The sequence below is a fragment of the Anas platyrhynchos genome, chromosome 5 (assembly GCF_047663525.1).
Source record: "Anas platyrhynchos isolate ZD024472 breed Pekin duck chromosome 5, IASCAAS_PekinDuck_T2T, whole genome shotgun sequence".
NCBI classification, from domain to species: Eukaryota; Metazoa; Chordata; class Aves; order Anseriformes; family Anatidae; genus Anas; species Anas platyrhynchos.
The window spans coordinates 33,393,230-33,419,970 of NC_092591.1; the positions used below are offsets into that span (position 1 = coordinate 33,393,230).

The 26,741-nt window shown below is 41.4% G+C and overlaps 2 protein-coding genes across 5 annotated transcripts in view; one reads left to right on the plus strand and one right to left on the minus strand.

The window, feature by feature from the left end:
* Positions 1-246: 246 nt before the first annotated feature.
* NDUFAF1 (NADH:ubiquinone oxidoreductase complex assembly factor 1) lies at positions 247-5,679 on the minus strand. Of its 3 annotated transcripts, none has more exons than XM_027458115.3 (5): positions 5,544-5,679; positions 4,438-5,059; positions 2,454-2,639; positions 2,224-2,298; positions 247-681 (listed from the first exon to the last, which is right to left on the minus strand). In XM_027458115.3, the coding sequence occupies exons 2-5, from the start codon at positions 4,945-4,947 to the stop codon at positions 541-543; spliced, it is 912 nt and encodes a 303-aa protein (XP_027313916.1). In that variant the 5' UTR covers positions 4,948-5,059; positions 5,544-5,679; the 3' UTR covers positions 247-540. The 3 variants fall into 3 exon arrangements, with proteins under 3 accessions (XP_027313916.1, XP_027313915.1, XP_027313917.1); XM_027458114.3 differs by lacking the exon at positions 5,544-5,679 and adding an exon at positions 5,259-5,512; XM_027458116.3 differs by lacking the exons at positions 2,224-2,298; positions 5,544-5,679 and adding an exon at positions 5,259-5,512.
* RTF1 (RTF1 homolog, Paf1/RNA polymerase II complex component) overlaps positions 5,668-26,741 on the plus strand; it is a 28,738-nt gene continuing 7,664 nt past the window's right edge. The window contains exons 1-9 of one of the 2 annotated variants that reach the window (XM_027458107.3): positions 5,668-5,813; positions 8,062-8,172; positions 16,981-17,128; positions 18,625-18,829; positions 21,455-21,569; positions 23,175-23,286; positions 24,139-24,274; positions 24,774-24,951; positions 25,908-25,990. In XM_027458107.3, the coding sequence (XP_027313908.3) occupies positions 5,736-5,813; positions 8,062-8,172; positions 16,981-17,128; positions 18,625-18,829; positions 21,455-21,569; positions 23,175-23,286; positions 24,139-24,274; positions 24,774-24,951; positions 25,908-25,990 (1,166 nt within the window). In that variant the 5' untranslated portion in view covers positions 5,668-5,735. Of the gene's footprint in view, positions 5,814-8,061; positions 8,173-11,010; positions 11,131-16,980; positions 17,129-18,624; positions 18,830-21,454; positions 21,570-23,174; positions 23,287-24,138; positions 24,275-24,773; positions 24,952-25,907; positions 25,991-26,741 lie in introns of those variants that run through there. The other variant, XM_072038734.1, reaches the window with a different exon arrangement.

Consider the following 26,741-nt stretch of genomic DNA (forward strand, 5'->3'; position numbering starts at 1 on the left):
TCTTGACAGCCGCAGCAGCTTTTTCTTTTTTTAGTTATTCACAGGAGCCAAAAGCTAAAGGTTGGAATACTTTTGGTCCTGCTCTCTGCACCATCCATTAACCACTGTCCTTCACTGTATTAATTCCCAGCATAGTTTTTCCAGTTTAAAATTACACAGTTGTAATAAAACTAGACAGTTGTAAAATACTTGGGTCTATAAACAATGCACTGTAAAATGAAATTGCTGTGTACTGAGAAACAACAATGCATTCATGACATTTTTATTTCTGTGAAGGTCAGAACAGAAGTCAAAACTCAGCCAGTCAATAGTTACTACTTTGTAACCATGTATTGCAGCTCCCCTTGGGCTGTGTAGGTGCAGTCTCATGAACTCTGCATTTGGCAGCTGAAAGACACCAACAGTTTGCTACAGTCAATGCTTCGTGCACTTAACTTTTTAATGTTTCAATAGAACCTTCAAGTTGTTAGAACCCACACCTGAAGTATTCTATAAAAATTAACTAGGCAGCTGAAGAATGTTCCAAAGGACATGAGCTGTTCAAATTTGAGTGTTCCTATCATATATTTCATAGGCGAATTCTTCTGTATGCGCTCTATCGTTTATCAGGCCAATAAAATCAATTTCCAGCTGGAATGGACCATTTACTTTATCTCCCAGGGTGAATCCAAGGGTACTAACCTAGAAGATACACATATTAAAGTACTGGTTAAAATAACATTACAATTTAATAGTTATCTGCTACTTGCAGCTTTTACAGTTTGCAGCCATTCACTTCAGTATTTGCTTGAAATGCAGCAGTATTTCTTAAGCTGTGAGGGCTTTACCTATCACATTTTCAATACAGACTCCCAAGAGGAAGCTATTTCACATTTGCTTTTCTACCACAATGTTGAACTGTGCATTACAAATGGTCTGAGTCTAGAGCAACACCATAACTTTAATCTTTTAAGATTGCATAGTGCCAGTTTTGTCACAATTAGGTGTACAAACATTTTCATCATGTCTGTTACAGTTCTAGTGTGAGCAGGAAATAAAAATGTAACAAAAGAGGGAACTTTCATTCTAGAGCAAGTCATAGACTTGGCATAATGTGAAAATGCACCAAAACAGAAATTTTAAAATATAAGAAGCTTTGTTGCTGAGTTTTATATTTCAGTAAGTGCCCTAGACACATTTTCCCATTTAAAATAATGTTCTTAAATAGAATACCCCTCGTTCCTTCCCCACTGCTACGCTAGTAAAAACAAGCAACCATCACCACTATTTTATTCCAACTGTATTAGTAAACTCGATAAAATCCCTGGGGCTCAGGGATGTTTCCCATTAGCCTATGCCTGAAAGCTTTCTCAGCTCTTGTATGTCACCAATCATCTTTCAGAGACTCCAGCATTATCACTTCTCAAAACAAGTTGGGTAACTAGTGGTGAGTCACCTATTAAGCTCTCAGTACCCCTAAACTCTGCTAAAAGTGCAGCTCTGATCTGTACTCATGGTTATAAGGACTGCTGTACATGCAGAAAAATAATGCCTGGGATGTGTCAGATTAAGGGTGAATAACCGTAGGCTGAGAATTGAGGATAAACATACATTGCAAACGCATGCTAAATAAGTAAAAGAGCAACGCTAAAGTGATTAAATGGATCACTTCATCACTCCTCTCAGATTGGTCTAGAGTTTCAACTACTTTATCTTCCCCAGAAGCAAGCTATAAAGTCAGGCCATTGACTTGCAGAGCCTGCAAAGGTTTTAAAGCTACATCTTTCTGGTTATGGATTATTAGAGGAGTCACCTAAACTGTGCTCTGAAGAATTTATCCCTTTGTAAGCCCTAGATACATTGTCTATGATATAAGTTTGCTTTTAATGTTTTTGGCAGTACTGTGCCAACTTGTACACTAGATTTCTCAGCCATCACTTTGATCATTCCTCCAAAAAAAAAAATTTTGAACAGCCAAGTAAGTAGTGAGCTGTTTCTTGGTTATCTAAATATCTTAAAAATATCTTCGGAGCTACTTTGAAGTAAACTGACACTGTAATCACAAAGCAGGATAATTTAAATGAAAAGGGTAAGCACACAAGAATAATTAACTTATAACAGGAAGAGACCCCTCAATTTCAAATTCACTAAAATTAAATACCTCAAGGATTTCCAAGTCATTTATAAATGACAAGTATTCATAGAAAGTATATTTCAGACTGATTAAGCCTATAGAAAACTTGCCTTGTCTAACCAGATAGGGTGCTGGTTATCCTGGACTCTTCCTCGACTGGAGAGAAAGAATTTGGAGAATGGAATCTGACAGGAAAAAAAAGAACAAAACCAACAAAAAACAGACTTCAGTGTCACTAGCATATAGAATAAAAACTTAGTAAATGAAGTCACACCCTACATTTGGTTCCAGCACTGTTCAGGTCCTTACAAGTGGCACAGAGGAAAGTTCATGAGCTTACCCTTATTTCCTCCCAGTATGGCCCTCCTCGGGTGAACATGAAGTAGTTGTACAGATCGTCCTTGTGATGAGAGAAGTAAGGGTCTGTATAAATGTTTACCATCCAAGGTCTGCCATCACCACGGACACGTAAATGCAGACTGTTGAAGTTTGACCAGTCGTAATACTTCTTCCTAGCAAAAGATCCCTACAAATTATTAATAAACAGAATTATTCCTCCTTCAGACTTGAAGGGAAATTTCCATTACAAAGAACAGTGCTACTGCTTTGATCGCTGCCCTTGTTCTCGCTGTAAATACTATCTCCTATGACACAGTGGAAATGAGGTTTCTCTTTCATCATACCAGGCACTGATCTCTGCGAACTTCCTTCAGCACTGTACGAGAGCCTGCAAAACCTACTATCGCTGCTCTGAAGACCCAAGCTAATTATAAATCACAGCCTCGTAGCTATCAGAAATTAGATCTCTTTCCTCGGACCAGATTCCCTACCAGGCACACACACAAATGCTACAATGGCAGATCAGGCCTGTAGTTCATTACGTTTAATATTCTGTGGTTGGTACCAGGCTACTCAGAGGAGGTTACAAGAAATTGCATATGTGGGATAATTTATCCCTGTGGTAACTTACTTCCCTTACTAAAGACTGACATGATCACTGAAAGCATTTATATGCTTTCCAACACTTTTTGTCATTAACTGTGCATAATGATCCAGACTACAAGCATATTGAATCCTCGAGTGCATTTTTTCCAAAGATCTTAGAAGCCTCAACGTTGTGATTTGCACATGGGCTGACCAAATAACCTTCAGAGAGTTACAGAGGTCGTTGGAGCCAGAGGGGGTTGCCAGGGCTATTCGTGACCAGAACTGCTCAAACCAAGTCAAAATTAGCACCAAGAAGTAAAGGTTTCCCCTTTACTTTACAGCACCACTACAGCTACCTATTAACCTTTCTTCTATGAACCCATCTTGTAAGTCACAGGATCAGCAGATAATCAATTTATGGTTTTGCCAGTTTTGAGCGTTCTTACTTATATAAAGTGGAGCCTTTGTATTTATGTTTTTACCATCTAACCTCAACCTGTATTATAAAGATGGACTGATGGACCCTTCACTACCTCAGAATTAGGAAATGAACATTCGAACCACATTTGCACAAGTTCATAGCAATCTTGGGAACTCTGGTAAGATTCAACCCCCTGTTCCATTCACCTGACCTGGTGTCACCAATGTAAGCAGTGTTCCTCTGCCTCTCATTTGCCCATTGATTTGGCTTGCTTAAGTCCTCTGCTATCCAAGTTGCAAATAACAGAACAGTCTAAAAAGGGATTTTTTTTTAACACACCGACTCGAAGTGTTACTTTGCTTTTTGAAGATGTTTAAATATAAGAAATGAAAAAAGCAGTACCTATAGCAAGCACATCAATTTCTGGTTCCGATTTGCTCAATTTAGATCTATCAAATATTTGTCTTGCTTTTTCTGATACACAGTAGGAGTCAGGCCTTTAAAACAAACATTTCAAAGCATTATTTTCTGTACCTATAAGGAAAAAAACAATGAGCTTGTTCACCTAAACCAAGTTTGATGAATAGGCCAATCTAAAGCCCAGAAAATTTGCCCTTACAACACATTCAATTAACTTCCAATTTAGAGAGACTCATTTATTTTAATTGTACCAATTTTAGATCTAACGGTTCATTACAGATCCTTCACTCGTAAGGAGGCAGCAAACAGGGCTGTCTTAATGATGTCCTATTGTACATTAGCAAATGATCAAACGTATTGTTCCTTTTCTAAGAAAGAAGAACAAAATCTGAGTAAAAGTTACTGCCAAGTCAAAGGACACAGCAGCAATCACATCTGAGAAGGAATGCCTAATATTCCTGAAGGCAATCAGTTACAACTGCAGTAAACCACAAATCACAGAAAAATGCTCTCTGATTAAATAACAGATGCTATGATAGCACGAAACTGCACTTACCACTGGTGGCTTGGCTCTCATGCTGCAATATCCACTGTATTTTGTCTCCCCATCGCGAGGTACTTCGGTATTGAGAGTTCCATACAGCAGAGCAGCCTGGTTATTCCTACCCAGTTTTAGGTAAACTTCACTTTTCCCTCCAATCTCTACATCAGAGGAAACAACCCATTTATTTATATCTTCCTGGCTCCGAAACTCCCACAACACCTTTGTCTGTTGCAACAGGTACTGATCAAACCCACGGCCTTCGGGTCCTCTTAAGTGATCTTTGGCCTCCTTCTTCAGCAAGCTCAGCTGAGTCTTTAAGGCATCGATGCCCTTCTTAAAATTGAAATCAACCTTTGGCCAAGACGGCGTTTTCTCAGGCTGTGACCCTGGCCTCCTGTAACTGCTGTACAATTTTGACGTGGGCTCAGCGAGGACTGATCCAAGCAAGGGCTGCAGGACGTTGTGCCTGCAGCAGCGGCCACGCAAGCCAGCGCCGTTCAGCACCGTGACAGTCAGAGCCATTGCGGTAGGGCTGCGGGATGCGCCCCCAGCAAGGCAACGAGCGGGTCTGAAATCAGCTCATCAACGAAACCGGTATCCAGCGCTACCTGTAGCTACCGTAGCTTATCTTCACCTTCAGATGAAAAAGAGAAAAGGCAAAAATTAGAGCTTTACAAGCGTGATACGTTCATTTTTAAACGAAGCTTTGAAAAAGAAATCTCCGCAGCACTGCTGGCCCGAGCAGCTGCAGCACACCGCTACCCCTGACCCACCGCCCGATCACCCCCCGGCTCCCGGCAGGTCGCTCCTCTCCCTTCCCTTCCCTTCCCCACCTCCTCCTCCCCGCTCTCTATCGCGACAGCGGCCGACAGCGCAGAGCCCGTGCAGCCTCCCCGTGCTCCCGGCGCGGCCGCCTCACTCCTTCCGGGGCAGGCGGGGCGGGACCGGGGTCCCCCCGCGCTGTGCCCGGCGCTTCAGCCCCTCAGCCCCGCCACCGGCAGCGAGCCCCGAGCCGCGGGTCCCCCCCCCGGCCTCTCCCTCAGCCGCAGGGCCCGGGACCGGCGGCGGAGCCCGCGGCGCTGCCCCCCCTTCCCTCTCCCTCCCCCTCCGCCCCTCACCTCCCCTCAGCCGCCCCTCCCCGCTTCCCGCCCCGGCGCGCTGCGCATGCGCCGTGCCCTTTGTGTCCCGGGCGGGCGGGCGGCGCGGGGCAGGCCGGGCCGCTCCAAGGGCCGCGCCGCCGCCGCCGCCGCCGCCGTTGGCGGGGAGGGAGGGAGGGAGGGCGGGCGGGAGGGGGGGCAGCCGGCACCGCCATGGTGAAGAAGCGGAAAGGCCGCGTCCTCATCGACTCCGACACCGAGGACAGCGGCAGCGAGGAGAACCTGGACCAGGTGCGCGGGGAGGCCCGGGCCTGGGCCCTCCGGGCCGCGCGGGGCTCGGTGCCGCCATCTCCCCCCTCCCTCCTCCTCAGGGCCCCGGTGCGGGGGGGCCCCTCCGGCGCTGAGCGCAGCGGGGCCGGGCCCCGTGCTGCCGGGAGGGACCGGGGGGGGCCCCCGGAGGGCCGGGGAGGTGCCCGGGGGCCTCCCGGTGAGCCCCGGCCGTGCCTCAGGCTCCCCCCGCAGGCACCTCCCGGGGGCCCGGCACGGGGCTCGCCGCGCTGGGGCTGCAGGAGGAGGAGCCCCCCCCCCCCTCTGTGAGGAGAGTGCTCCCCCCCCAGGGCTGCAGCTCTGGGCCGGGCAGGGGTTGGCGATGTGCTGCATGTGGTAAATGAGGGCGGCAGGGCTCGCAGGGCAGCGCCCGGGCTGTGCAGAAGTTTGTCTGGGTAACTGTGCCCGCACGGCTCGGGGGGTGTAATGCGGGGCGTGCGGTGGAGGAGCTGGTGCTGTGTTGCGGAAAAGTAAAAGCAAAAAGCCACCCACAAGCACTCCAAAAGGTTTTTGCAACTTAGAGCCTGAGAAAACTCAAGCTGTACACTCCGTTAAACCAATACAGAAATACACACAGCAGAGCGTGCCCCTTGCGTCCCTCCAGGGTTGCCACCTTCCTGCCATGCTTGTGTTTGGTCTGAAAACACGAGGAGCTGAGCTGGCCCCAGAGTGGTGGTGGAATAGCTGCGTGGTTCTGCATCTGTTCTGTTACATGCTGGAAGCATGCATCTGCTACCCTACCTGAGTTGTTTGGGGTTGTTTGTAGCCACTATAACAGACGTATGTGCAAGGATGAAGGCTGGGTAGCAGAGCAGTGATGTTCTTGCCGTGTGATTTCAGGAGGAGAGCATGCTGAGTGAGGCCCTTGTAGGTTAAATGTTTGACAGCTTCCCTAAGTGACCTGAGTGGGTTGAATCTAAAGGAGCAGGAGCCTTTCTCATGTAGTATGTTGGAAAAGAGAAAAAATGAGGGTAGAAAGAAACAAGGCAATTTGCTTGTAATAAAAGCAGTAAATATTGACACTGAGGTATCATGCAGGAAGGTAATCTGGGTTCAAGTATACTTGAAGACACTTGTGAGAGGGGAATTTCAGAAAGTTATTATAGAAAACATCAGGAAGTTCCTAAGGAGAGCCATTTGTTGTTCTGTTGATGTTGCATGCCGTCTTCAGAAAACGGTTTGTAAAGTGCCATTAATAACTGAAGATTTCTTTGTTGGTAAGTAGCTTAGGCCATCAGTTTCTGCAATGTTTATGTTCTCATTTGAGGTACTAAATTCAAATCCCTCTGCTGTGGAGATAATCTTCCAGTTTTGAAACTAATGCAGACCAATCCAGTATTGTTTTCCCAAGACTGCAGAAGTTGGTGTGGCTCTATTTCTCCTCACAGTTAAGATTCATCAGCCCCAAAGCAATGTTTTTAAGACTAAATTATTTGTCGTGGATTACGAAGACAGTAATGCAGCTTCAGAAATGATTGCTTTAAACTACTGCCTCCCTCTGTCATCTGAACAAGCTGTGAACAGCAGATGATGAGACTATTTGCAAGCCATTTAGCTCTTTCTGCTGGCCTGTGTTGCCTTTGAGGGTGATTCCCCTAGAGAACAGCTCTACTTAGTTTTTACAGCCTTTGAGCTTGGTGCCTGCTCTGTGTCTGTCCAAAGCTTTAAGTGCGTTCTGTGGCAAGTAGGAATGGTGAAAAGGAATTGAATGGTCTTACTAAATACATCAGCCATGATATCTTGGTGACACTCAAAGTATTTCCTTTGTAAGTGTATAGTTGCAAATGTCTTCTGAAACAAAGAAAGGAACTGATCAAGTATTTATTGTACTAGACTCCTTAGTGGCATTTGGCTTTTTGGGTTAGTGCTACACTATGTAGTTTTCTTTTTAATTATCGTCTAATAATGTGGTATATAAATACCAAAGACCTGGAAGTAATTTGTTGTATCTTCTTTATATCAAGAAAGAGATGGCAGTAGCATTTTCTCTTTATGGCTTGTAGTTTTAAAAATCCTTTCATAATATTCAGGTGTATTACGCAGAGTTTTGTGTATGTATTTATGAAACATGGTAGACTTTGTTCTCTAGGTGGTAGGGATAATTGTGTTACTGGGATGTGCTCAAATATCACAGAGAAGGTACGTATGCGTTGACCTGAAATGGTAAAACTAATAGCGATGTTTTAAAACAAACATGTTTTTTTCACACCAGGAGCTCTTGTCATTGGCCAAACGGAAACGCAGCGACTCTGAAGAAAAGGAGCCACCTGTGAGCAAGCCTACAGCATCTTCAGACTCTGAGACGTCAGACAGTGATGATGAGGTGAGTAGGTTATGTTGTCAGTGAACTTCCTATGGGTTATTTGTCTGAGTGTATCTATGTGATGGAAATATGGAAGATATGGATGTATCATACAGTATGTTTAGCTTGCTGATGTTATAAAGTGGGACGAGCTGTTGATTAAACTGATAGAGAACCATTTTGCTCAGAGGTTATGTACTCAAATTCTTCTTGGTTTCTTGTAATTAATAAGCTTAGAATTGTAACTGCACACGAAATAGTTGGTATGGCTGTAGAAAAGTTGACTGCCTGCTCGTAAGGTCTGAATCCTTACGATCCTGTGTTCGTAAGGTCTGAATGGTTTGGTGATCTGTCTGCTTATAACTAGTGTTCTTCCTGTGTGAAGTTTGTGGTTGAAGTAACAATGAAGTTGCTGAACCTGGACTCTGAATTCAAGGGAGTGGGTTTTGGCTTTGGGAGAGAGCTTTCCTCCTCAGAGAGGAGGAGGGTAGGTGGGACTATTAAACATTAGAACTTCTACTTTGCTACTTTGAGTAGCAAAAGCATATTGTGAAGTAGCTTGTCTGACCATTTGCACATAGAACAGTGTGTTTTTATTGGCATTTCTGAAGAAAGTGAAGCAACTGAGAGTTTAGAATTACTTTTTTTCTAGGGTTTTCTCAACTTACTGCACAGGAGTGCATATCTGCTAGATCTGTTTTTATTATTTGGTCTTGGTGCTATGTTCTAGAGCTGGTTAAAAGCCTCTGTTTCCATCTATAAGCAAAAATTGAAATTGATGTGTTAAAACAGAGGATCTGACAAACTGGTCACGTAGCTATTTGAATAAAAAGATCTTCTTGTAGTGTTGCAGAAAGCTTGCGAAGACATCTGTACTATGTAGAGGTCTCTTACTCCATTTGTTCTTAAAAACTTTAGCTGTGCTGCTTCCCTCTGTTCCCTGGTGCCACAGCAAGAGTTATTCATTGTGGCAACTCAAAGACGCACAGGCTTGGCCAACAATAAACTGTTAAACTGAAGAGAACTCAAGATTCTGGTGAGAATTCTTCCAATACATGTTAAGAACGCTCGCGTTCTAGTGCGTTCGGTAGTTTAGTATTCTTACTGAGGTGCTTCTGGAATAAATATAGTTTGAACTCTGTTTCAAGCACTTAGTTTTTAAAAGAGAGATAATAGCAACTGTTGTATCTAGTGTGTGCTTCAGACACACGGGATGAGAAAATTATGAACAGACTATAGACATTACATGTGTTACTGGGTGACCGCTCAGCCTGAAACTTTGTGTTCTGATCTGACAGCACGCTGCCTGGGGACCAACTTGTCTGGAAATGTAGACTTGAGTGTGGAGAGCACCTTGATTATGAACTCTTCTGTACTATGCTTATCTCTGAAAAGGGAGAGAATAAATAAATATATTTTTAGCATATATGAACTACAAATGAGGTCCACCTTTCCGTTAAATGTGGAGTATGGCAATATGTGTCTTCATGAATGTGCTAGGAAAACGTGATTTTTGAAGTAAAATTTGACTTCAAAAAAAAAAAAAATCAAATTTTTATACCTGCCGACTTGCAGATGCAGGAGTATCTTTGTTGCAGGGTGTGCAATGGAAACTTTCTAATCTGTGTATCATTTCTTCCTGATACTGTTCTCTTTGGCTTCCCTGTAGCAAGAGGGAAAGGTTTAGAGAAGAGGTAATTAGGACACTTGCTTCTATTCCTGTGCCTAAAATATGCATTTTGAACTGCTCCTTGTCATAGCAGGGTGAGATGGGCTGGGTTATGACAGTTTTTCTTCCAGCCACTCGGGTGTGTGCATCCCTAGACTCAACTCCCCGCCTGGTGTTCCTGCATGAGTGACTTTGGTTTTGCTCAGTATTCTTGTGGTTGGTCTCAAGTTTGCTCAATCTCGGGTGTTAGGAGCAGGGGTCTAAAAGTTGAAACGGTTTTACTGGATTTCCTGTAAGATGAGGACTTGGAGGCAACAGCATGGAAATTGTTGCCCTCGGCAAATATGCTTAATCATGCATTTGCTTCCATGCAGGTATTGTAGTGTGTGCATCCTTTGTGGTTCCTGGCAAGCACAAAATGTTCTGGGATAAGCAGTATGTTGCACGTACAGGAAAGAAGTCTAAATCTCTGCTTCGGAAGCTAAACACTGCGTTTTGTTTTTCTGTAGGGAGGAAAGTTTGGGGGAACGTAGTGTAGAGAGAGATGATGCATTTTTGGAATTACAGAACAAGAACTTGTACAAATTATGCCATGTATACAATGGTGCCCAAGGGATTTCATGAGACCTTTGTCACCATTGTGTTTTTAGTGCAAATGCACTTTTGTGAAATCTCACGGCCACGTCAGGTGTTCATGGTGCAGATACTGGGCTCTATAACATTTCAAAGACCTGTGTTGCGTGAATCAAATCACCTAGCCAAGGGACTGAAGGTGAGTTACAGTCAGCAAACTAGTAGGTGTGCACTGATCATCTCCTGGTGTCTGTGGAGCACGCATGACCAAATTGACTGAACCACTGTTCAGACAACAGATGAGTAGCAATGACTGCAGGCCGTTGCAATAAGAAGTGCCACCTTCTCAAAGAGACATGGAGACAAACTGCTCCTTTATCTGTGGAGCAGCGTGTGACCATGACCACCCCAGGGCCCCCTGTCCCAACTCGTTAGCTTGCGACGAGTAACCAGTTTGTGTAACCAGTTTGTTAGCCAAACTGCTGCTGGGTCTACTGTGCTAGGGGCGTGTGTGTCAGCAAGCTACCCTCATGGCATCTTGAAGACATTGTATGGATGGTATTCCTCAGTTGTGGTAGGCTAATTCTGGGTTCTTGCTCTTCTTTTTATCCCAGCAGTGTTGATCACAGTAAGAGGATCCTCTCTGTTGTGCAGTGAAGCCTGGATGACCGTTGAAACAGCTTTGCTAACATCAGTGTAGATTAGACAGAAAGCAGCAATACACTTTCTCCTGAAAGGTTTGTTGTTGGCAATGCTGGTATAAGACTGTGTTCTTTCACACTCATTCTAACATAGTGAAGGTTTGTCTGTGCCTTTTAACATCTGTAGGGTGAGAGCAGAAGATACCTCTGGGACATGAAAAGTTAGATCACGAATGCTTGTTACTAGGTTGGAGTTTACTGATTATCTGGTTTTAGGCCTTTATTTGCAAATGTGCAGATTCAGGAGGAGGTGGCATGGCTGAAGATTTCCCAATAGCTATGGGACAGAGGAAACAGTGCCTAGAGTTTGTGCAGGCAGTAAGTCAGTCCTGAATAGCAGTCTGCCTGGAGGAGGCTTTGTGCCACTATTATTAGGAAAGGAGTTGAAAATTTAGATCTACTTTCTGCATTCAAGTTCAAGCACTTTGGTAAACCACAGATTAGCAGAAATCTACATGTATTCCTTCTGTTTTGGGGGCGTCTTTTGTGGGTTTATAGAGATTACTGTGCTAAATGTCTTCACTGTGTGCTTTTATTTCATAACACTGCTTAATTAGGCCTCCAAGACTGAGTGGGTTCTCTAGTCTGGTGGGGCCTTTGCCATACGTACATTTTTCAAGCTTAAAGAATTTGAAGCAGTGTGTGTTTAATCTTCCTGTACACAAGTGTCCAGGCTGTGTGCTTTGTAATTTTGATTTCCTTGGAGACAGCTTTCTTTAGCTATTAACATGGAGAATAATAAAGCTTTCCTTAAAGAGGGAGTTGCTGCTGTTAGCACGCACACGCACACCCCAAAATGTGAAAGTGCAAATCTGGATCGTGCAGACTAATTGTATGGAGGCTAACATACACACACAAGTAATGTAAACCAGCTGGGAACAAAACAGGTATAAAGTTTGGTCTGCAAGTAACTTCAAATCCCAACCTAGTGAGGGAATAACTTATGGGGGTGTGGATTACAGGGTATGAGAGTCTGCAAGAGCTCAGAGGTGGAGCAGGGTGCTCCAGATGCAGGATCACATAGCTATTTGAATTGGATATGTGATTTTATTTATTTAATTTTCAGGGAAGGAACTTCTTCCTTTGTATCAAGAAAGCAACTTTTGCTGAAAACAGTCCGTTCATGAGGCACTGTCTCATATCTAGAGCAGTGATTAAGCTTTTTTTGGTCTGGATGATGGTCTTGGTGACAGCTATGCAAGGCATATGCTGGCCAAGTATTTTATGGCTGTCACCATCTCCAGCTGTTTGGTCCAGGCTTCTAAAATAAAACTTTGTGGGTTTTTACAGCTGGTAGCATCACCAGGTTTGTTTTGATTACGTGTTATGTGTTTCTTCATTGGCATTTGGGATTCACTGTCTCCACGCTGTTATTCAGTAGGTCTCCATGTTTCTCAATACATGGACATCTCAAAATAATTCTAGAGTAAATGTTAACTTGCAGCTTAATTTAAATTAAACCCATTATATGTATACTTTTTTTCTTAGTTACCTTTTGTGAGTTGATTTGAGTGCTGTTCAGACAATAGGGGGAGGACCAAGTGAGTTGTGACCCCTGAAACCTTCGTTCAGCCAGTTCCTGGCAAAACCTCTAATGTGACTTGAGAACATCTTTCCTCTGCCTGCTTGTGTCTCCTTTTCCTTTTGGTGTTGACATCTCAAGTCTCCTCTCCCTGCCTAGCACAGCCCTTTAAGTTTCCTAATTGCTGGACTATTGTCATCATGGAGTCATTTGGGGCCCCCTGAATGACAGGTGCAGACTGAAAGGCAAGAGAAGCAATGGGGGTTTTCTATTCACTTCTTGGTTTTCACAATAGTTGCAGAGAGCATTTTCTTCCTTGTAGTTCTTGGAATTCTCCAGAGATCTCCCTGCTTTGAGAAGCCCTGAAGACAGTAAACACTGCTGTATCGTAACGTCTCCGCTGCCTGCTGTTGTCTTCAGGCTGGAAATGCAGTGTGATGGCTTGCATGGAGGACTGCCTTTTTTTTTTCCTCAGGTATTAATGGAGAAGAACAGATGAGAGTTTGTAAGCTGGGCTAACACTAGGTACTTTCCCACACATAAGCTGTTGTGTTGTCATGGCGTGTAAGTTTATCTGGCCTAGAAAGGAACATGTTGGTAAGGGATCTGTTTCGTTTTGAAGTTAGGGCTTATAATTTGCTCTTTATAAAAGACGTATCCAGGAGGGAAAAATACAGCAAGGGCAGGCTGGTGACATCAGTTGTGCACCTCTGCTCAGTTGGATGTAAAAAGCAGGGAGAATACCTGCTTGCAAAAGAAAACTTCAGTGGATAATACATCTGGGTACTGTGTGAATAGAAGAGAATAGTGACTATCTGAGCAGCATCAGTAAAAACACTACCGCATTCAGGCTACTGTACTCAGAGCTCACTTTTTTTTCCCTCACCTCGATCTCATTTAATCTCCGTAGTGGAAACGTGTTCTAGGTTTGCTGAACTATAAATGATTTTCCTCAGTCATCTTGTGTAGTTGCTTTTGTAGAAGCTAACTACTAAATCTGGTGGATTTCTAATGGCATTTAGTTATTGGCAGTCCGTTCTGGGTACTGGGGCTTGATTTGGACAACTTGGGGAAATATGTGAGTGATGAGCACTGTGAACCTTTGAAGCAGGAGGAGAAACTGAAATGTTTTCTGGCTGCTTCCTGTGACTGAGCCATAATGTTCTGTTGTTGAGTTGTGCTGTACAATAAGCAGAAAGCAATGTTACAGCACACTTCTGCCTGGGTTTACTGACTTGCTGCATCTGGAACCATGGAGGGTTCCAGCTGGTGGCCGTGGAGGCAGTGGTGACCAGAGGGGCTGTGCAAAGAGGCATGGCTGTGGACAGCATGTGAGGAGCGTTGACTGGCTCTACCTGATCAGAGCATGGAAGAAGGAGCCTGGAGAAGCTGCAGCAGAAGATAGATTTTTGGAAACTATGGTTACTGTTTGCTGTTTGAGATAGAGGGAAGAGAAGCAGAACAACCAAATGCTGCTGACTCTTAGCTGGGTGTGCATTTTTACTTGGTGTTACATGTGAACGTGTGGCTGCCTTTCTGATCTCTGCAGGTGTGCCTAGAGCATGAGGAAGGGGCTCAGGACTTTGGTTTGGGCTGCAAGCTGCCAAGGAGCTCATGGCTTTCCTGTATTGCTTTTTCTTCTTATTTCTTCCTCACACCCCCCGACCTGCTAAACTTTGCTATCTCTTCCTCTGATGTAAGAAGAAACTTGGTGTTGGCTAGTCCTATGCTGAATAACACTGAGTGGCCACTCAGTATCCAAATGACAACTGATGGTTCCCGAGTCTGCAGAGCAAACTGTGAGCCTAAAAGAGCCCTTGCACTGCGTATGTCCTGGTTTAGGTGACTTATTTGTCCTCAAGTTTTGATCAATCCTTCTTTTTGTCCTGTAGTGGTTGCAGGAATAACCAGGCGTTCATGAAAGACTGGGTAGCTGAAAAGCCCCTGAAGTATGTGAGGCAGTTGAGGAAAAACTTGGCTTTATGGCAGCACTGAATCCGGCAGGTTTTGTGACTTGTTATTGTAACTTGAAAGATGTAATTGTCACTTGCACAGCAAGTTAGTGTAATCTCCAGGGTCTAATAGAAACCAAAGTGAAAATTCCTAGGTGAGGACAGATTTCTTGATGTTGCTCAGAAGTTGACACCCAGTTTTCTCTTCAGTTCCATCTCTTAGGCTCTGAGGTCCCTCCACAAGCCTGCTTGTGAGTCGAAGGCTGAGAACAGCGCTCTGTAATGCGTGTATCTACAGCTATTAAACATTTTCTTAACTACTGAAGTCCTGCTGTTTCCATCTGATCTTAACTTCTTTAATCTCAGCATGACCTCTCAAGGTCTTGATGTAACTGTGCGTATAATATGGCTTTCTCTGTTTTTATTTTTACTTGCTAAAGAGCAAACTATAAGTCAGTGTTGGAACACTAAAAAGTGACAGAGCTCTGGGAAAGAAGCACCTCTGCATCCCTTGTTCAGAGGGCTCTGCTCCTCCCTAGTGAATGCTCAGTCTCACTCTCACTCTTGTGTTTTCATCGGTCTGCTAGCAGTAGGTGAGCTGTTGAACTAACAGTCAAAATGCACTTATCCTAGTCCTAGGAGGTGATTCCATGATGTTGAGATCTGAGCATGTTTGCGTTGTGTACAGGCTTGGTCTTCATTGATTTACTTGGGCATGATTGACCAGGAGAATTATTGGCAATACTGGGGAAGCCAGGCAGCAGCACTGGAACACTGAACAAGTGAAACCTGAATATGGGAGCCAGTAAAGACTTAAACGTAAGCTCAGGCTGATATAAAGCTAGATGCTTTGTGAGCAGAGTTTCTCACCTGTCCTGTGGAGCATAATGGATTGGGGAACAGATTGCAATCAAAGGCTCACCACTAGGTAGCTCTGCTTTTACCGCAGAAAAGAGAACTGCTTGCTCTTTGGCAGATAAATTTGAATGCATGTCTGACACGTACAGGTGATGATGAAGTGAGCACTAATATGGACAGTACAAAGCCAGTTGTGAGTGTAATCAAAAGCTAGGAAATTCTACGGGTACTAAGAGATGAGGTGGTGGCTTCTGGCTGCTGGGTTGAGTTTTATTTGGAGAACCCCACGGTTCAAAACAATCTAAAGGTGGCGCCTCTTCAGAAAGTAGTAGTCAAAGGTGATGGAGCCTGAGGTTTGTATGCAACAGAGGTCAAATGTAAAAAATTTCTTTTAACTAAACTATTCTTCGGTGCAAGATTTCAGTTATGCCAAAGAATCTTTGCTTATTTGAATTAGGATTTTGTTTATAATTTTCTTGGGGGGAGGGTAGACTGCCTGCTTGAACAGGTGATGTGCATGAAGGGTGTGAGTAATATACAGGTATGAAGAAGATAACATTCAAAATAGATCACTTCAGAATAAATATCTTATCCCTGAAGAGGGAATCTAGGCTCCCCCTAGAAGAATTTCTAGAAGTAGTGAGGTGCAAAATATTGTAAAGCCTTAAAATCATGCATAAATAGTCGTTACTGCTTCTGTTCCATTCTGGCTTTACCCAGGTGGTTAGGACAATGGAAAAATATAACTAGGAATTGCATGGTAAAGTTAATACTGCCTCCTCTCCTGGGACTCTGGTGTTTAAAGTTGATGCCTGTGCGTATGTGCTGGCATAAAGTCTGAACTTGGAAACTGCAGCCTGAATTGAAGATGTAATGTTAAGACAAAATTAGAATTAAGCCTAGACTTTTTTTTTCCTAACTGTGATTCTGATTTGATTATTAACTTGTGCGCTGTACATAAGGTGCAGAAGGTGTTAGTACTGTCTGTGATTGAGTATCCTACTGGTTTGTTGCATTAAAAATTACACAGGTACTGTGAACTCCTGCCAAAACTGAGATTTATGAAAAACTCATGCAATTGGTGTGCATTCATGTAATCTAAATTTTGCCCTTCGGTGAACTAATTTTGGAAACACATTTGTTGCTTCTTCCATTTCATAGTATTTAACTGAAAATAGCCTTTACAAATACAGTTAGACTCCTATTATTTAAGTTGTTTTCTTAGGAAAATGTTTTCAGTAATTTCTTTCCCCAGTGGATATTGCAGACTAAACTCTGAAGTCTTGATTGTTTTCAAAAGGACTCTTCTGCCAACTTTTGGGTTGCAGGGCTAACTTATTTTTAAAAAAATCAAAACCAAAACACAACAACAAAAAGCCACCATAAAATGATTTAATTTAACAAGTTACCTGTTGGCATTTTTTTTTCCTTTTTGTGCGGTTGATTTGTTGCTGTCAGATATCAGACTATTACTCCAGTGTTTTTGGGGAGGGAGGAAAGAGTGATGGTCCTGTCTCATGATCTCTTTCTTGTTTTGTTTTTTTTACCTTGCAGTGGACTGTTGGAGGTTCTAAAAACAAGAAAAAAGGAAAAGCGGGTAAGGCAGAGAAGAAAGGAGCCATGAAGAAACAGACAAACAAAGCTGCCTCTTCAGGCAGCTCAGATAAAGACAGCTCAGCTGAGAGCTCAGCACCTGAAGAGGGTAAGATAACACCTTTGCACCTACTTAGAGCATAATTCCAAGTGAAGTTACCTCTTTGCACACACTGAAGAGTAAAAATAAATGGTTATGTTAAAGACAACCTTCAGAGAGCTTTCTTTGTGTTCCTGGTAGTCTGGATGACTTGAATTTGCCACGGCTTAAAGTACGAATAATGTAATTCCACATTGCATTGCTGTAAGTGCACCGTTAAAAAAACACTGCCAAATACTGCTTCAACTGAAGAGTGTACAACATACTTGATTACTTGACTTTCTCCCAGAGAATTCTCTTCTTATTTCAAGCTTGTACCATCTGTAGTTTGGGTAGCATTTTCTTCTGATTGATGTATTTTGCTTTCCCAAAATTGTGACAGCAAGGAGAAAGGTGTGTGATACATAATGCAAATAAGAGCTTATCTTACGTTTTCTCTGAATCAGAATACTTGCACGTTTATACTGAAATTGAAGAAAAATCATGACAACAACTGTCAGATTTTTTTTTACATGACTGCTGAATATTTTCCTATGCTAGGCAGACTTCCTGTGTTCTTTCATGTTTTTATTGTGGCTATGATGGTTTGCAGGTGGTTAGTTACGATTTCAGTTGATACTAAAAAGCAAAGTTAAGACTGGAAGATCCTTCACATGCTTTCTTAAGTTTATTAATATTAAGTACAGTGGAGACAGACCAATGCATGATGTGACTGAACCTGTACCTATAAGCACACGTAATCAAGGCTGTTGACAGTATGGTTACAAAGCGGGAAGTTTCCAGAAATACTGAGGCTTGAATGAAAGCGGAGGAAAGAATTGTAGTATCTGTTTGCTTTTGGGATTTGGTGTAATGCAGTTGATTAGGTGAGATAATCAGTGTTTGGACTTGGATCAAGTTTAAAGGTGGTGTTACCCAATATTGCTGGGGACTCAGGTGTTCAGTATGTAAATGGGGAGGACTTGTTAGAGTGATGGAGCTAGCATCGTGACTTTGCCAGTTACAAGAGTAGTGTTTTTTAACTTCATCTTGTGATGTAGCAATTCATATTGTTGCAGTCTTCAAATGACAGATTTTGATTGCTCAAGTTGCTATAAAATAAGGAATATTGGTGGTGTTTTGTACTGGCAGTTGAGGTGCACATATGCACTTAGAAGTTATGGGTGTCCAAGCAACTGCTAAGTGATGTAAGTATGTAGGCATAGAACTCTAACCTCCAGACCCTAACACTAATCAAAAGAGCTCCTAGAATCTTCTTGTTCTACTAAGAATTTTTATTTAACATTTTCTAATGTTTCTTTTAACTACTTGTTTCATTATTTTTTGTAGCAGGTATGTCTTTCTGGACTAAATTATTTTGTAGGTTTAATTTTCATGATATGCATACTTTTAGGAAAGAGAGACAAGCACAGAATTCGTTCTCAATACCCTTTGCTTAACGTGCTGCACTGAAGTGGTTGGGCTTTGCCCCAGCTGAATTTCACTGTCTTGTAACTTCGTTTTAGGAGAGGTGTCTGACTCAGAAAGCAACAGCTCCTCATCTAGCTCGGATTCAGATTCTTCATCTGAAGATGAGGAATTCCATGATGGCTATGGAGAAGATCTTATGGGAGATGAAGAAGACCGGGCTCGATTGGAACAGATGACAGAAAAGGAGAGAGAACAGGAACTGTTTAACCGGATAGAGAAGAGAGAAGTGCTAAAGAGAAGGTAAATTGGTCTGTCGGTATTTGATAGTAAACTCATACAGGGTGTACTGTAAACAGCTCTGAATTAAATCCTTTGCAACATACTGCTCAGTTAAACAGCTGAAACTAAATGCAACACATTAACAGTGATATATAACATCTTCTGTGTATTTCATATTGTACAAAATGTGTATTTTCTCATTTCTATGAATTAGACGTGGAACTCTAACTCAAATTTCTGTTTCTGTGACTTGCAGATGGCCTATTTAAATGTTGGTGGTTGTTTTTTTAACGGGGTGGGGGCAGAAAAATGGGGAAAACAGCTAGGCAACACATCAGACTGCAAGCAGTGAAGTCTGACTAACATTCGCATAATGTCAATTGTAAAGCAAAGAAACTTTGTGTGTGTTCACGTGAAATTGCTGTTCCCCGCATTGTTTTTCATAGTTATTGCTGTATAGAAAACTGAGATGGAAGTGTCCAGTGTTTCAGGATAAATATTCTCCAGCTGAATGCTTGATCTATTTCTCTACAGACAGCTTTTCTTTATTCTTAATTTGGACTTTTCTGTATGGAGACTGCTGACTGGGCTCTCATGTTTGGGGTCCAAGCATTCAGCACGCTAAAGCAAATGATGTTTCATGGTAGATTTTCATATCAATTGTCCTTAAGGCTAGTTTAGAAGTGTGTAACAGAAATCCTGCATGTTCTTGGAAATGTCTGTTTCTGGAAATTTCTTAGGTGTTGAATGGGTGTGGTTGCCAACTACTATTCTGGCTGTGTATATACCATTTTAGACACTAGGTGTCTAAACAGAGTCAGTAGGACTGCTTTCTCTTCTGTCTTTTCTGTATTGGCCATCAGATGCTGATACTTTAGAAATAGACAAAGCGTAAGGCGCATAAGAGCTTCGGCAACTTTTCAGAAGACAGTGGTGAAGCACGGAACAGTTTTAAGGTTTACCTCTTTGTGGATGTGAAATTGGTTGGAAGACTAATAGAAAAGAGAGGGATGTTGGAAGAAGAGTGAGTGGTGTTAGACATCATATTCAAGGGGTCATTTGTGGATTTCTACCATAGGTGTTGTAGTTTTATTTGTTACTATAATATTGCCCTGTCAGGCAGTTTCTTTGTAGTATTTTTTCCTCCCCATACATCTAACAAAAGATTTGGTGAAAGTGGGGCAAGTCTGGGCCAATTTCTTCCCTCTTCAATGACTTTTTTCTATTAGTTGCTGAGAAATTTCCCCAGAGGACTAATATCTGTTATGTGAATCAAGCCAGTACAATTAACTACTCATTTGTCTAAACCATAGCTAAAGCACTGTCTAAATGTGCTTCTAATACTACTTTCAGCTTCTTCTCTAGTCTGCTGCCCTCCTCAAAGGGATTAAAATAGGTGAAAGGTTGGACCTAAATCAGGTAAAAGGCCACCACTTCTCTGATTCTCATTCATAGGCCATGGTAACAGAATGTTTTGGTTTTAAAATGACCACTGGAGAAAACTTGATATAAATGAGCTAAACAATTTAAGCTTGAGTTTCTGATTTAATCTTAAACAAGTTTGTCCTGTTCTGTGTAAAGGAGTTGGCAGGTAGAAATAAGTGGAGGCTGGGAATGACAGCAATTTCACTTAAGTTGAATCTTTCAAAATGCTGCCTATATATATGTCTTCCTGGCAGTTTATTGGGATTACAGCAGACTTTGCATGTGGTACGATGCCTGTGCCCTGTGTGTTATGCTTCATGTTTAAGGCATAAAAGGGCAACAATCTCATCTGGCATTTCAGTTTCTTGTCTACAAAATCCAATTGTAAAGGACTGAAACGAATGCACCATGTAATGTGCACGTGGATAACACATTTGAAATTTCAGTTACTGGAAGATAAGTGGGTTTTGTTTGATTGTTTGGTTTGATGTTTTTTTTGTGTTAGTTCACATGCACACTTCGCTAAAGCAACATCTCATCCGTGCTGCAGTAGAATCTGTCATAGGACGGTTCCAGTGGAATCACTATTTTTCTGAATACAGGGGCTGAAAATGAGATTTCAGGATGACAAGTTTAGGGAAGTTAGAAATGGAAGTGCTTAAATCACAGAAAGAAACTTCCTGAGCCTGATGGAATGTGCTGTAGCAGCTGAAGGAGTACTCGCTATGACTTTTTTCTTATTCAGACCAATGCCAGCAGAAAGGTCAAGTTTGAACAGGAAAAAGCTAGCATAATAATGGTTTTAAAGAACCAAGTTTTTAGTTGTTAAGATTCAAGTTACATGAAATAGCCAAATGTTTTTATAGTTGGAGGCAGCATGCAGTGATCGTTCTCCTGGCAAAGATAAAGTACGGGTTGGTTTCTGGGGATTCTGTTACGTGATCTTCCCAGCCCTTCAGGTTAGCTCTCGCCTTTGGTAAGCCTTCATCTTTCTGTGGTCAGCTTCTTTTTATATTATCTTTCTTGAGGAAGAGAGAAGATAGGGATGGGAAATGTGGAACAGCATAAAAACTATCATTCCTAGCAGTGGAAGTGTTCCTTGAGGTTTACTAACCATATAAGATAGCATAAGTTGTTCACATAGCATCTGAGTGGTATTTTGCTCACTCAGGGAGGGAGCGTTCTCTCACTTACTCTTTTTGTTCAAATATCTGCTAATAGGTTTGAAATCAAGAAGAAACTAAAAACGGCAAAAAAGAAAGAAAAGAAAGAGAAAAAGAAAAAGCAAGAGGAAGAGCAGGAGAAGAAAAAACTCACACAGATACAAGAATCCCAGGTAGGAAATGAAACTGCCTGTAGTAATAAACTCTTTTCCCTTGGCAGCAGGGGATGGGATGCTGCCTCTCCTTACCCCTGCCATTTTACCCTTAATGTCAAACAGCAAGGTAAGCAGGTCAGAATTTGGTTCATTTAGATGCTCGAGCTATCTTTAGCCTTTCAGTTGATTTAAAGAGATGAACATCTTTGGCCTGCTGTGGAATGCACTGATAACTCAACGGAAAATGCAAAACAAAGAAGTAGTTGTGACTACATCTAAAGTTCTTGGGACGAGACCTGTCATGTGGTCTGATTTTTTTTTTTTTGCATGCAGGCTTTTCTACAAGTCAAGGTTTGAGAGAGCAGGCCAGAAATTTCTCAGCCTTTTAAATGATGTGTGAAGGCAAAGCTTGAATGTTAAGGAAGTAATTATAAGAAGTAATGCTAAGTAGTAATTCTATAGTTTTTCCATCTGTAGCATAAAGGGGATGATACCTTTTGGGGGGGGGGCTGAGAGGGGGCGGGGGGTGGGTTGAGGCCTGTGTAATTGAATTATACTCTCAAATAGCTGACTTTCTAAGTTGAGATCCCACCCTTAACTTAAAAAGTCTGGGCAGTTACACTCCCAGAATAGGATGGGATTCATCTTGCCTAACTTACAGTCAACGAACTAGTTGTTTGCACTTGTCACTTGTCTCTGTGCAACAGAGGAGGACATCTCCAGAGGGCAATTCAGCCTACATTATTTTCTAGTGAAATAGGTGTCTAACACCTAAATAAAGTTAGGTAAGATGAATTTTCCTTCAGGCACATATTAGGTGAAATGAGTCTCATCTCTGGGCACCTCTTAGCTCCACATATGTATGTGCATATATATATGGATTATATGTGTGTACATATATGTATACATAGTATGTAGACATCTACATACTATGCATGTAGACATACATACATCCGTATGTATGTATACATACAGATCTAAATATAAAACCATTGTGTGCAGGGTTCTTTTACGGTGCCTTACAGAAACGACTTGACTTAAATGACTGCATCCTATACTCATTATAGAAGCTGCATTCTGTGTTATTTGCTTTTATTGATAGACCTGTAAGAAATGGAAAATATTAGAAGACCTGCATTGTTTCTGATTTTAGTACTCTTAACAGATGTTTTGTCTTCAGGAAAGACAAAAGAAGTGTATTGGCCTTGCAGAAATAGTAGTCAGTGAGACTAATGTTTATCCAATTTTTCTTCATGATTTATTAGTTATGGAATTAGTTCAATTTTGTTTCTCTAGGTCTTTTTAATTATCTTAAGGAGGAGTTTGGGGACTAAAACTTGGTGGCAGAAATGTTGAGGAATAAACGTTAATTATTTTTGATACAAAGCACAAAAAAGAAATACGCTTCAGATCAATTTCCCCTTCTCTAGACTATGAAAAAGCAAACTTCAAAAAAGCCCCACAATTTTAAAATTGAGTTTGTTGTTAGCTTCCATTTTAAGTTTTCAAGGTCTGCAAACAAGCTGTTCTAATTCGTTTCAATTTTTATGAATTGAAATGTTTAAAATGAAAAGTTTATGAATTGCACTTCAATGTGGAGTGACTTTCTGTGCGTGTTTTTAGGTCATGTCACATAACAAAGAGCGGCGATCAAAGCGGGATGAGAAACTAGACAAGAAGTCTCAGGCAATGGAAGAGCTAAAAGCAGAAAGAGAGAAAAGGAAGAACAGAACAGGTATGAAGGCTTGTTGCATTAACTATAAATTTTTGAGACCTTATTACAATATTTTGAGTGCTACCATCTGTTCCTAACTAATGTAGTAATCCTGCGTCTTGGATGAATGAACTCCCTCTCTGCATCTTCCTTGGTCTTTTGACCAACATAATCACCTAGGAAATTACTTTGCACCTTTGGCTCTTTATTCATATTGTTTTCCCCTGTGCGGAATGGTCTGAGAACAAAGCAAACTTTCTTATTAGTCCACTGAATGGCACTTACTAAGTTATATCTAGTTCATGTATTTGAATTGGTCGCTTAGCTTCTCTTATTTAATCTCTGAATAATCCAAACCATGTTTATTGTACTTTCACTATTTTGTATACATTTGATTATTGTTTCATTGGCACATCATCTTGTCCTTCTTGCCATGGACTTTTAACATGACCTCTTTTGTTTTACTGCTGGGTTTTAATTGTGGTCCACCCCAAATATTATACGCAGGAAAAAAGTATCATAACAAAAATGTGTTCAATCAAGATAGTTTTAACTTGTATATATTGAATTCTTATGCCTATCTTGTATGGCACATGCAGTTGTGTTGGGAGGCAGAAGATAAATATATCTGAGATCTAAGATACATTTAAATTATTTTAGTTTCTCAGTTTGATTATATATAATGGCATTCTTAGCCTATCATTGATTTTAATCATGTGGCACTTAGCTGTCAGTTTTACATTTGATATATCTGTTGTACTGCTGCTTTCTAAACTTTTTTAATCAATGAGGTTTCATCTCTAAAAGAAAGCTTTCATCAAAAAAAAAAAATCACAGCTTGCTTTTCCTTGTTCTCTCTCCTCTCTTCCCCAGCTGAATTGCTTGCAAAAAAACAGCCATTAAAAACTAGTGAAGTATACTCTGACGATGAAGAGGAGGAAGAGGATGACAAGTCTAGTGAGAAAAGTGATCGCTCATCCAGATCCTCATCCTCTGATGAAGAGGAAGAGTAAGTAGTAAATGCTGGACTGTGATTATTGAATGCGTTCATTAACACAGGTAATCACCTTATGTAGGTACATACTACTTTAGAGAATTGATTGGGAGCAGATCAGTGTGTCTAAGGTGTTGCCTTGAGCCCCATTTACACTGTTTTCAGATTTGTGTAGTCCTATAGTTCAGCAGCTACAGAACCCTGGCATATTAGCAGATAAGAAAGATATGCTGACTTATTTTAAAGCATTAGCTTATAAGCTGCCTTGGTGCATGCGTCTGTTTTGTGGTAGCAGAGGTAGTGGGTAACAAGTATAGTCACTAGGACTTAGTATCCCTTAAGAAAAGTGTAATGCAAGATTAATATATCTATGGCCAACTAGAGCTTGATGAATTAATTCCTTTACTAGTAATTTTATTAAGTAGAATTTACGCAGCATCTTGCTCAGGGCCCCTTTTTCATGAAAAAATAGAGACATAATCATCCTTCTTCCTTCTCAACTTTACCAAATCAGGAAAGAAGAAATTCCTCCTAAATCCCAGCCAGTGTCCTTGCCTGAAGAACTGAACCGAGTACGGTTATCACGACACAAGCTGGAACGCTGGTGTCATATGCCCTTCTTTGCCAAGACAGTCACTGGTTGCTTTGTCCGAATTGGTATTGGAAATCACAACAGCAAACCTGTTTATCGGGTGAGTTCAGTTCCAAAGGATTTAGTTCTTTTTCTGTAATACAGTATTTGCAGCTTAGTATAAACTGTGGTACCTATGGTTGCTTGGGTGGTTAATGTAAAAAAAAAATAAAATTAAATTAAACGTTTATAACCAGAAAGCATAATTGGTGCAGGAGGAGTGGAGACTGCATTAAACGTAAATAAATCAATGGGACCAATGAGGCCAGTAAATTGTTTCCAAGTTTTCACCTTTAAATCAAACTAATTGATGACAAGACATATACATGTGTGTATGTACCATGAGCATGGAGCACTAACAAAGCCTGTTCTTTCAGCTTTGGTTCATGCTGTCTTATCTCTTCATTTGTATTGCAAACTAGAGTTCAGGACTCTGTTTGACTAAGTAAGGATGAGTAAGAGTCATTCCTTATTTCTGGGAATATTCCCAAGTTATTGTGTGGTCTCAGTTCTCACTTTACAAAGGGTTTCTAGTACATCAGTGAGCTTCAGAATAGAAGGTGATTTAGAACGCGGTTTTGTTTTTCTGCTTCATTGCTCCAACTGCGCAATCATAGGATGCAATAATATTGTCTAAAATCGCATTAAAATGGTCCCCAGAAGGGCTGCATTTAGTATGTGGATAGCTATGGTGTATTTCATTTGGAACATTCAATTAACCCTAGTTTAGTTTCCTGTAAAGAAAACAGGAAAGTGCACATAATTTGGCTAGAAGTTAGACTGAAAAGATACAAAAATGCATCAAGCTTTTTATAGAGCCTTCCAACTCGAAGGTGATACATGATGAGCTGATTCAATACCTGATAATGTACACTGAAAAGTACTACTTTCTTTGATGTAGTTAGAATTGTTGATAAGAATAAGGTTTTTGATGTTTAGTGAAAAGGCTTAAACGTGTCAGGTATGTTCTAGGAACACACACACAAAAATCTCTTGCATCCTTTCTTTTGCATATAGGTTGCTGAAATAACTGGTGTGGTAGAGACCGCAAAGGTTTACCAACTTGGTGGTACCCGGACAAACAAAGGACTGCAGTTGCGGTAAGAAACCAAAGTAACGCTCATCAGTTCATGAATCAGTGTCCTTATAACATTCAGTGCTCCCGGGGTGGTTTGGAGATGAGAGCTAAAATAACAAATCGGGCGGTGCAATGACTCTTACTGTTAGGATGCTTTTTTTTGTAGTTTTATTGCTTGTTTTCTAACACGTATGCATAATTAAATCATAAAAAATCTCATGCAGGGACTTGTATTTGTGTTGACTGCCAATCAGTTTATTTGCACTAGTAACCCATGATTGCTCATATAGGCCTATTGAACTTTGCCATGTTCTTTCCTATGTTTTCACCACCATTGCTATAATCAGGTTTTAGAAATGTGCATCATTCAAAAGGCATACATGATGAGGTCTGGTGTATGTGTTACGACAGAAATAGTACTTTGTAGGGAAGAAGCTGAATACAGTATAATATTTCTCAGTTGTTCTTACAGCCCTTAAAAGGATTGTGTGATGAGGTTTAACAGTTCCAATACAAAACATCCTGGTAAGATAGGTCAAGAAGATATTAACCATTTGGGAGAACATAAGTATGTGGAGAATAGATGTGGGTGCAAATGTGGAGTAACAAAAAAAAGTCTTATCTAAATCCATCATGACATAGAATAGCTTTCTAGGCTACCTCAGGAGAGAGCTCATGTTTTGATTGAAATTTACACCATGACAACTACGTTTAGTACTGGTTAGTAGCAGTATGGTAGTTCAGCTGGTAGTGCTCCACAGAATGTAGTCTCT